This window comes from Gavialis gangeticus, unplaced genomic scaffold (assembly GCF_001723915.1).
Source record: "Gavialis gangeticus isolate Ggan-Ray unplaced genomic scaffold, GavGan_comp1, whole genome shotgun sequence".
NCBI classification, from domain to species: Eukaryota; Metazoa; Chordata; order Crocodylia; family Gavialidae; genus Gavialis; species Gavialis gangeticus.
In genome coordinates, this window is record NW_017728996.1 from 43,675,774 (window position 1) to 43,686,469 (window position 10,696).

Genomic DNA, 10,696 nt, shown 5'->3' on the forward strand with positions numbered 1-10,696 from the left:
AAGTCATAGAGCATTCTGGGGGGTTATTTTGAGGTGTGCGTTTGTTTCTTTATCAGAAACGAGACCATCTAAAAATAGTTCATTCAGTTACTGGAAAGCTGAATGGTGTTGTGTTTGATTAATACTGAGTTTTCTGACAGAATATTTAAAAATACACTGATGGTCTATAGGGTTTGCTACAGTTTAAAGCTTTTGAATGTTTCTGGTGGCTAATAAGTTGTCTTGAGATACTAGGATGTAGGCTAGAGGATAGTATCTAAATAACTGAACACGCACCCATCATCCTTCCACGAAAGCAGACTGGCTCCAACGTTTGGTTTTATGTTACACTTGGAATAATGTTGGCAGAAGATTTTAAATACCACTTTACAGAGCTTAAGGGTTAGAAGTTCCTCACACAGTCCTTACATAATACTTAAACTTGATTGGCTATAGATAAAGCACAAGGGGTGGGGTTTTGAAAATAAAAATAACTCCAAAATCCCACATCACTTGGCAAAAACAAGTTAATGTCCATGCAGTATTGCTCTAAATTGTGGGAATCAGTAGTTTTGAAATACCATGTGCCTGGCCTGTCTGGAACCTTTCCAGCCCATTCTCCTTGTACCTCCTGCCGCTGAAGGCCACTGGAAATCGGGTCCTTAAATACTCTTCAAAATCGCACTGTTAAAAATAAACTGGATAAAAAATTAGTTAAAAACCCCCCACAATGATGAGGTCTGTGTGAATTGTCCTTTCAAGGAGTAGACAGTAGCACATTTTCAATAAATGGACTTGAATGTGAATAGATTAACTGCCCCTCAAAAACTGACTGAAAGTTTAAGATCCTTCAGACCATCTGAGTAGGATATGCCACAGCTTTGTCTTCCCCAGCTCAAGTTTGTCATTAGTTTTATTTAAATGTGTTCTTCCAGGCAGGTGAGTTTTTGGCACATGGTAAGGGGCAGACACCTGTCTCTTCTGACTCATCTGCTTTCTTTGGTTCACAGGGGAGCACCACTGCCCTTTGTGCCACAGGTCTCCGGAATCTGGGGAACACATGTTTCATGAATGCAATTCTCCAGTCTCTCAGGTACTGGTGACATCTTTGTGCTGTGACAAAATCAGATTCTTGTACTGGTCCAGTGGCGTTTTGGTGGCATCTGTGCTGCAGTGCAAGGTGCAAGGGTTGTGCTGCTGTTATTCAAATCTCCCCTGGACTTGCAGGAATGGGAAGTGCTGTGGGAGCTAAATGCTCAGAGTTTCAGGATAAGTGAAGGACCTCTCCCCTCTCCAAAGCGACCCCTATGACTAATTAACAAGCAGCACCACAGCCCAAAGAAAGCAGGGGAGCAATATGTTAGGGTGTTGATGAAACTGTCTTTGCCCTGAGATAGTTTGAGAAGATGGGGAGAGATTATTGTTGTGAAAATGGTAACAAAGTTTCTGGGTAATCGGTTGTTGGACCTAGGTTTGTGGCAGTGAGGCCTGGCAGACATTCAGATCCCAGTGTGCCTTAACTGAATCATGAACCTAACAGTTTTGCCTCCTACCACGCTATTCACACATGGCTGGAGGCACAATTAAAGGCTCAAGGATTGGATCCCAGTAGCGCCATAATGCCAGTGCCCTAAACTGGTAAGCTGAGTGCCTGGTGCCCCTGCAGCTGGCTATCTGATTGGGCTCCCCAGACACAGGGAGTGCATGGAGTCCTTGAGGCTGGCTGCATGTTCAGTTTCAGGCCCAGTGGGAGCCAGCCACAAAGTCACTGCACGTCCCTGTTGTGTTGTACCATTAATTGAATGAACATGTGGCAGGGTTACTACTTAAGCTGCTTAATCACATTTTAAGTATAACATCTGCCAGGCGCCTTTTGGTAGCTGAATCACCAGCATTCTGGCCAGGCTCACACTTGCATGCCTGAGCTGAGACTCCTTTTGTTTAGGCCCAGGGAAGTGGGGTGGATGCGTTTGGTTTTTAGTTTGAGCTTTTGCTCCTATTGACAGGGTCAGGGTCTCCTCAGAAAACATGGTTAGAAAAAGTCATACATCTTGGCAGACAGCTGCACTGAAATAGGGAGTCTTTTGGCCCCTTCTCTGTCCTCTCCATATGTATTGTACCATGCCTGGTTCTGTAGTACAGTGGTAGAATCTTTCTACTCCAACGGCAGCATGTAAGATTTAATTGCTGTGTTGCTACAAAAGATGGAATTCTGTTCTCTCCTCATCAAAGGAAGTGTAATGGCTATTGCAGTTTAAAGCCAGGGTGGTGATTTATAGTTATGCTCATTGTACATATAACGAGTAATCCTGCTGCAGTATTACATGCATATTACATGCATCTAGACTAATTCTGTTGCTGAGAAACATGAACAATTCAGTGTGATCACTTAAATAATTTGAAGAAAGCAGGTGAGCACTTCCAAGGACCTTGTCCTTGTCTTGTGTGTATGTCTTGTCTCAGTTCTTTATATGTTTCTCTTAAATTTTTTCCTTTCTTGTAGTAACATTCAGCAGTTTTGCTGCTACTTCAAGGAGTTGCCAGCTGTGGAATTGCGGAATGGGAAAACAGCAGGCAGGCGAACTTACCACACCAGGAGCCAAGGGGATAACAACGTGTAAGTTAACACATTTGTTACTAGCACAGAATTTCAAGAAGCAGCATCAGATACTTACAGTAGTGTTCCCAGCTACCTTGTTAGCGTCAGTACAGATGGAGAAGCTTAAATGATTTCCATTCTGTTCTTGTAGCTGTTAGTGCACAGGGGAGAGTTGTGTACATCACACAGTGTTAGAGTGTGATCAAGTGAAAGTTTGGAATTAAGTAACCTACCTGGACTATGTCTCACCCAGCGCTTAATGCTGAATCAGTTGTTCAGATACGTTTTTCACTTAGCATACAAGAATGTATTCAATTGCTAGAAGGACCTTAAACAATGGTAAACATTGTCTAGAACTGAGAAAGATGGGGAGAAGTATGAGAAACAAAAGGCAAAATTCACATAATAAGTGAAGAAAGATGCTCAGCTTGATCTGAAATCAGGATGAGGTGGGTTTATGGTAAATTTAATATAATAGAGTAAACTAATTAAGTAAAAGAACTAGGTTATCAATATACATTTCCTGCCAGTGAAATTAGGTTATGGTAACAAATGGGAATTCATAGGGTGACTGAGTAGACCAAATCTTCAGGTAGGTTGTAAAATTATACCAGCCTGTAAAGAGTCTGGACAGAATTTACAGGGACAGCTTTAGAAGAGCTTGGATAGCCATGGCGATGAAGACCTAGACAGAAAATCTGTCCCTTTCATCCTTTGCAGCTGTGATTCTATGATGTTGGCTTTCTTCACCTTTGTGGATTTGAGTTTAGATGTCTAAAATTTTAGACATTTGGGATATGTTTTTGGGTTTAAAGTAAAACTAAACAGTTTACAAATAGGGACCATTTTCATTAAAATAACTTGTATAAGATTTATTCCACTGAACTGAGAAGGACCTGAAGATTATATAAGATTCCCTGCTAATTGGTCACTTTCATTTTCTTTCCCCAGTTCATTGGTGGAAGAGTTTAGGAAGACTCTTTGTGCCCTCTGGCAGGGCAGTCAAACAGCTTTTAGCCCAGAGTCTCTTTTTTATGTCGTTTGGAAAATTATGCCAAATTTTAGGTAAGTTCTGCAAGACAAAGGAAAATGTTTCTGAAAGTAACTTTGTCCTATCTACGGCCTAATCTGTGACTTGCTGGCTCCTGGAACATGCTGCATGTAGCCTCCCCGGTGCTTGCAAATACTTCTTATGACAAGGAGTGCAATGCTATGACTTGCATTCATCTGTAATGACTTGTGGTCAACATGCAACAATGTCTGAGAAGACACATTCTTCATATGTGATATGAGGGTAGTAGCTAATTACTTGGAGTATTGGTTGCTGCAGGGGTAGAAAACTAAAGAAGTGTCATATAGGTAAATCACTGAGGAGAAAGACTGGACAGAACCAAAACGTTAGCCTGTAAGAATGTTAAAAACTTATAGCTGCCACAGGCCTGAACAAAACATACTGGGCAAAACTTCCTTGATTCTCTTAAAACATTGTAACCGCTACCTGTGTAACTTTTTAGATAAGGGCTATGAGAGAATTAGTCTTTATGTAATAGGTGTTTTGCACCCGTGCTGTCAGAAGAAGGGAAAAAAAGTTACCCAAGTAAATCAAAGTATCATTCCTCTCCAAGGTCGCCCTGTCCTGGCCCCTGAACCTCTTTCAAAGGAGCACTGAAACCTGTTAGGATTTATTGTGATGAAGGTAAGTTGCTCCATGTTCTCAGGTAGTAAAGATGTTCTATATCTGTTACATCTCCAGCAGTGCTGAAAAGATGCTGTGAACATACGTGTTTAGATGGATAACCCAGATAATAAAAAGGCCATCTATTCTGTTCTGCACACTGCATAATAAGCATTTCACTGGCTTAATAGAATCAAGGAAGTTTTAATACCAGTAGTTTCAAGCCATGGCCAAACATTGTAGGCATCAAAACATCATCTTTAATATCCTTGACCAGTAACCCCATTATCAGTAATAAATCCACTCTCTAATTCTCATGAGACTAAATAAGAAATCTGTGTCTAAGTTCCTCTAGCAAATTTTCAGCACTGTGGATTCTGTTGTGGCTTTTAACGAAAAAGTGCTGTTGTTTTCTGGGAATTTGGCACTCTTGTGGTAGAAGGAAACTTGCTACCCATTCGTAACACAAGCTACTTTGGGACAAGTGCACACTTTTTAGAGGGGTATATTTGTGTACTGAGCCTTCAGGCCATCTGTTTATCTTTGTGTTGGGTAAAGCAAAGAATGTAGAATGCAATATGGACAGTGGCTGCCTATTCAGTTGCTTAGTCTGCTTTCTACTCCATTCCTCTGGCCTGGAGGAGCAGTGGGTAATAGTTCTAAAGGAATAGTTGTTCAGTGTGGAACTGCACCATGGTGCTTAAGTTACTGATACTACAGCTAGAATGTAGTCCCACCATGTGATGTGGCCAGACTACAATGGTCACGTGGAGGTAGGTGCTAGGTTTGGAGTTAGGTGTCTTATTGCTGACCTGCCACTATACTACTTTGCTGAGTGCAGTGATGGTGGAACCTTGACATCCTGGGCAGTTGTCAGTTTTTTCCTGTGGATTTCAACATTTCAGAGTTTAGTTCTTAATGCCATTTACCTGTTCTTATCACCACAGACCCTGTCTTTCTAACTGGATGTAGCATAATGGAAAGCAACTTGAAACTGCTGAGGTCAATTCTCTCTTTCCTGTTCCACGTATAAATAGAGAGTATAACTCATTTTAGCAATTAGATGCAAATTTAATACAACTACAGTAGACTGTGTGTAGTGACAAATAAGATTTTCCCCTTAAACTCTGTAGTCTTGCTATGAGAGCTTGGCCTTTGACCTGTAGTGTGGCAGGTCAGCTGCGCTCACTTTCTTGCATTCTAAGCTCTATAGTATCTTGCTGGGTTGAAGTAGAGTTACTTTGCTAATGTTTTGTGAATTGTGAGATTCTGGTGTGAGAAACTATATTTCCAGTCAAAGAAAATGTGTTCATCATTTTATTGTAGATAGCTCATAGTCAATTATGTGGTGGTTTGATCACATTTAAAAGCATACCTTCTAAAACAAGTTTATGCCCATAAAACATTGTTTATACTTGAGTAAATCAAATACCCATCAGGAAGAACAGGGTTATAAATGCCATCGCAAATGAATGTGCAGCACATTTTTAAGATCAAATGTTTCTCATTTAAAAAGATCTCTTTTGGACTAAATATGTTCATGTTATTAATTCAGTCTAAGGGGTTGAAAATGCAGGTTCCCTTTTTCATGTCTGAAATGTAGTCTTTCTGCATGCTTCTATTCCCAGAAACCTTCTGTGGCGGTTTTGTATAATTTACTCAAAATTTAAAATGCAGATAAAGTAAACAAAGTCTGCATTAATTCAGTAATTCCTAGCCAGTCTTTTTGCATTTAAATGATTTTTTTTTTTTTTTACATTTAGCACCTGGCTTTGAACTGCCTCATTCATTTATTCTATAGGGATGATAATCAGTATGGAGTACTAATGGTCAGTATCTGTATATAAACAGCTAACTTGGAAATAGAGGATAGAGCATTGGACTGGGCCTCAGGAGAACTGGGTTCTTTTTCCAGCTCTGCCACTGGACTGCTGAAGGACTCTGGGCAAGTGATTTCCCTACCTGTAAGATTGTGTTAGATACTCACCTGCATAGCAGAAGGTTTAGCAAGATACTTGCCTTTGATCAGTAATCTTTTGAATTCGGTTTTCCACCTCTACTGACCTTTTTTGTTTTGAAGATGCCTTCACGCAGGAAGGCTACATGTGTTAGAAATATGTTTAGAACATACTAAAATAGTTACTTGTTGCTAAAGCAGCAAAGGATAATAATGAAAATCCCACTTAGTGGTTAGATAAAGCACTCTATTGCTAGAGATACAGCAGGTACTGGAGGAACGAAGTTGATTTTAGGAGGCTTCTGTTTGCAGCATAAACAATCATGTTTGAATAATCAGTCACAGTTGCCCTCATTATCATGGCTGCTCTGTTTGATTTTACATGTGATGCACCACCAGTGTGCAAATGCTAGGTAGTTTCTGTGTGTGTAACATCTGAACACTCCCACCATTTATACATCTGGATTTTTGAGGATCTTATGAAGATTAAGATCATGTCTTCCAGTCTTTCCTTAAATTGATACAGCTTTAGCTCAATGACTAATTAAAAAAATCTGTTTAGCCTAACTGCTTCTGCTCCCAGTACCTGGCTACCTGTACAACAACAAGGTTCTCTTGTCTAGGCAACACCTTTCTGCTTACTGCATCCATTGTGGTCCTTAGACTCCAGGGAACTTCAGTAGGTGAAGTTTACCTCCAAATCCAGATGTGCTTGGTTGAGCCTAGATACCCTCTTTCCTTCACATATTGCAAAGTGACTTGAGGATGAGGCATGCTATTCTAAACACAGATGTGAAAGTCAGTCTAGAAATATTAGAAATATTTCCCCTTTCACATGTCTTATTTTAAAGAGCTTGCCATGCAGGAGATGTGGAAGCTACCACCCAGAAAAGGAAAGCCTTTACTTAGAAAAAGAAAACCTGCTGACAGTGCCAAAGGAATGATGGTTTTGTGGCTGAATTAAATCTGACCCAAATTAGCCAGATACTCTTGAATCTTACTGCCAAAAATGTACTTTTGATACTAGATGATACTGAGGCCCCCCTGTTGTATCACTTATGATCAGTTCAGGCTGCAGCCCTGCACAGTTACTTCACAGCCCAGATGTGCCAACAGTGGGTCCAACTGCCCATACCCCTTTTTCACTTGCCGTGCAACAAGCTGCTGACACGTGCAACCAGCAGCCCAAAAGAGGAAGGGAGAGGATGATTTTGCAAGGAGGGAGGAGATAATCAATAGCCACCTCCATCTGCTACGTCTCTAGTGCTCTGTCTAATCCCAGTGCTTGAAAGCAGTGCTGGATATCAACAAATGTGATAGCCTTTTATACGAAGTAAGTTCTCATTGTTGGCCAGCAGTTACAGTGGCCTTGGCCCAGTGATAGGACTTCACCCAGCCAGCTGTATATTGGTCATGAAGGGCCAGTCTGTCTTTAAAAACTACGATTCTACACAGTATTGTAGGTATTGTTGCTTATCAAAACAATGCAAAAGAAGCAAACTGACATATACATCAAAAAACAAGTATTGGCTGGTGTCTGCTGTTCTGTAGTGTTATCAATGTGGCTTTCATTGGGTTCTTCACCTCTCCTCCCCACCATTTAATTTTAAACTATTAAACTTTAAGTGGAACAGATCTGGATGGGAAGGGAGGGGCACCTCACATTGTCTGCAGATTCACAAGCTGTGTCCTTTGAGACAATGATCAAGTGTTGCAGTCTGATGTAGACCTGTTAATGCCACAGTTGCAGAAGTTGGTAGACTACTGATACTAGAATAGTATGAGCAAGAGAGCACTGTAAAACGCTAAGTAATTGGCTGTATGGTCAGTTTGAACATTGCAAATGTATTCTGCTAATATGTCATCAGTAAAGATGCAGTCTGCATTCACTGCATATCCTTGCATTAAGGGGGTACCAGCAACAAGATGCCCATGAATTCATGCGTTATCTTTTGGACCATCTACATCTGGAACTCCAAGGTGGCTTCAATGGTGTTTCCCGCTCAGTCATCTTGCAAGAAAATTCTGGTCTCTCTGCAAGCAACAAATGTTGCATGTAAGACTGTTTAGTTTTGGTTTTTCCCCCCTCCCCCAATAGTTTAAGTGACAGCGTGTCTGAATCAAAGTTTCGATTCACTTATCACTGAGAGGCTAAGATTGAAGTATCTAAGTTGTTCTTTGTTTGAATTTTCTTATTGTATCATTATTTTGTATATGTAAAAGAATGACATTCCAAAGTATGACACTTTAGGTCAGGGGTAAGCAGTCCCCAGCATGAGTGTCAGTGTGGCATGCAAAGGCATTTTGAGCACACCTCGGGGCAGATGGTGGGGAAGGGGCCAGGGCTATGCTGCCACAACACGGATTGGGCTCCTTGTGGCTCCCCTGCCATCCACCGCTGGCACGCCAACATCTGCCAAGTCAAGGTTGGGGGGGGGGTTGGCACTCTGCCCAAAACATTGCCTATCTCTGCTGTGCAGGCCCTTTTACTTGCTGTTTTTAACTGTTTTTACTTTGCATCTTGGATCCATTTTTTCTGATGAGTTGTTGAATTCCCTCGGCATGTAAAAGAAAAGAACTAATAGCAGATCAACCTGTGTGACATTTTGATCCATTGTCTTCAAAAACTAAACCCAGCCTCACTGTTCTCTGTTTTGTATGATGTGTTCAGGGAGTCTGAACTCTCTTAATAATCAGTGGCCTGAGTGAGTTGGAAGTTTGCAGGGTGGGAAGGAGTTCTCACCTGCTGTATTTATAATTTAATTAAAAATGGGCCACAGATTGCAGTGTATTCTTGTATTGATGTGAATGGATCAGGGAGTGAGTATAATTTGATATAATTGGATTTTTTTCAATTAATAAGACTATTTATCACCTATGAGGCATGCTTGAAGCAGCTGCTGCTTTACTTCACCTTTGGTCATGCTTCTGGTTTCTTTCTGATTTTTCCAATCATTCTCTTTTTTTGAAATTGAGGTACGTTAGGTGCCTTTCACATCTTTTCCTTTGGAAATGATTTTTTTTTCCATGTGCACTCTGTTAAAATGAAATCTGCAGTGCGACTGAAAATTTTTTGCTTTAGGCAAGAATGTTGAATCAGTGCAACTTGGACTTGAGCTACTGTGCAGACTCCTTGCAGTAGGAGTAGCTGAGAGTTGTCTGTCCTGATTTTTGTAGGGAAAAGAATGACATGTTAAATGGACCTGAGATGCAGACAATGTGTGAGCTTGAAAGTATGCTTCGTGTTCCATGAGAACTGTGTAAATTTTACTACTTGAAATCTACAAGCTTCAGATTTGTTATAAAGCATCACTGGCTATTACATTTTCTTGATTTATGCAGTTCCACAGAGTAATTGTACAGCTTCACAGAGTGGAGAAGTTATACAGGACATTTCAGGTATAGTTTAAAGTGGACCAAAAACTTGCAGTTCTCAGCTGGTCTCAATAAAACTAAATGGGCTTCAAAAGCTGCTTTGCCTGACCAAAAAAACAGAACCTTGTGGCGGTGCCCAAGTGTCAGAGTGGGTGTTAGGAACCTACCCAATCTAAAATGGCAGAGCCCAGTTATTAATGTGCTATTACCTCCAGCGTAGTAGCTTTATGGAGGTACAGCCAGGAGAGAGCAGTTCACCTGAGGCTCTGTATCAGATAAACATAGGTTGCCTGGGTTTTTTCTTGCCCTGCATTTGCTTGTGATTTTCATTCTACCACGAGTTAGCATTAAGTCACAGAAACATATCTCACTGTGCATGCAATATTGCTGGTTTGGCCTTGTTTTATCAGGAGGCCACCTTAAGATTTCTATGTTGTAGCTTCTAAAACGAAGAGTACTATCATTTATTTATGCAAGTAAAGAGGACTGATAATGATACAGAAACTCACTTACAAACACAAAAGACTTGCAAGGGAGCGAGTCCAAAGAAGAAATGCACACTGCACAGACTTCACAGACTTCAGTTTTGAGGTGTATTCTCCTCTTCAATTTTTTTTTAGTATAAATTCATGGGGTACTACAAGTACAGAATTACCTGTGCCTGAAGTCACCCAGAGTTGTTTTTTTTTAAAGACAGAGGACGTTAATCTAGGTCATTGGTGAGAATCTGTTAATTTCCAGTTACCTGCTTAGTATAGCTTCTAATTCTTTCTAGGTTTCTCGTATTCTTGTTATATTTCTGCCTAAATGATTGCTTCGTGACATGGGTAAAACCACATTTAAATGAGTTTTTTTTCTTGTTTATATTACACACAAACCAAATTGCTCTGCCCATTGACTTGTAAGAGTGCAAGTGTGAAAATAAATAAACTAATTGTAAAAATGCAACCAAACCAGAAATTCTGATGATTTCCTTTCTTTTTCTGGTGGTTGGTTTAGAAATGGAGCTTCTACGGTTGTCACAGCTATATTTGGCGGCATTCTTCAAAATGAAGTCAACTGCTTAATATGTGGGACTGAATCTAGAAAGTTTGACCCATTCCTAGGTAAT

General features: G+C 40.5%; 1 protein-coding gene across 1 annotated transcript in view; it reads left to right on the forward strand.

Moving 5' to 3' along the window:
- USP3 (ubiquitin specific peptidase 3) overlaps positions 1-10,696 on the forward strand; it is a 63,127-nt gene that overhangs the window by 43,636 nt on the left and 8,795 nt on the right. Inside the window, exons 6-10 of the mRNA XM_019504385.1 lie at positions 990-1,072; positions 2,483-2,596; positions 3,530-3,643; positions 8,120-8,266; positions 10,585-10,691. Coding sequence (XP_019359930.1) covers positions 990-1,072; positions 2,483-2,596; positions 3,530-3,643; positions 8,120-8,266; positions 10,585-10,691 — 565 coding nt within the window. The remainder of the gene's footprint in view (positions 1-989; positions 1,073-2,482; positions 2,597-3,529; positions 3,644-8,119; positions 8,267-10,584; positions 10,692-10,696) is intronic.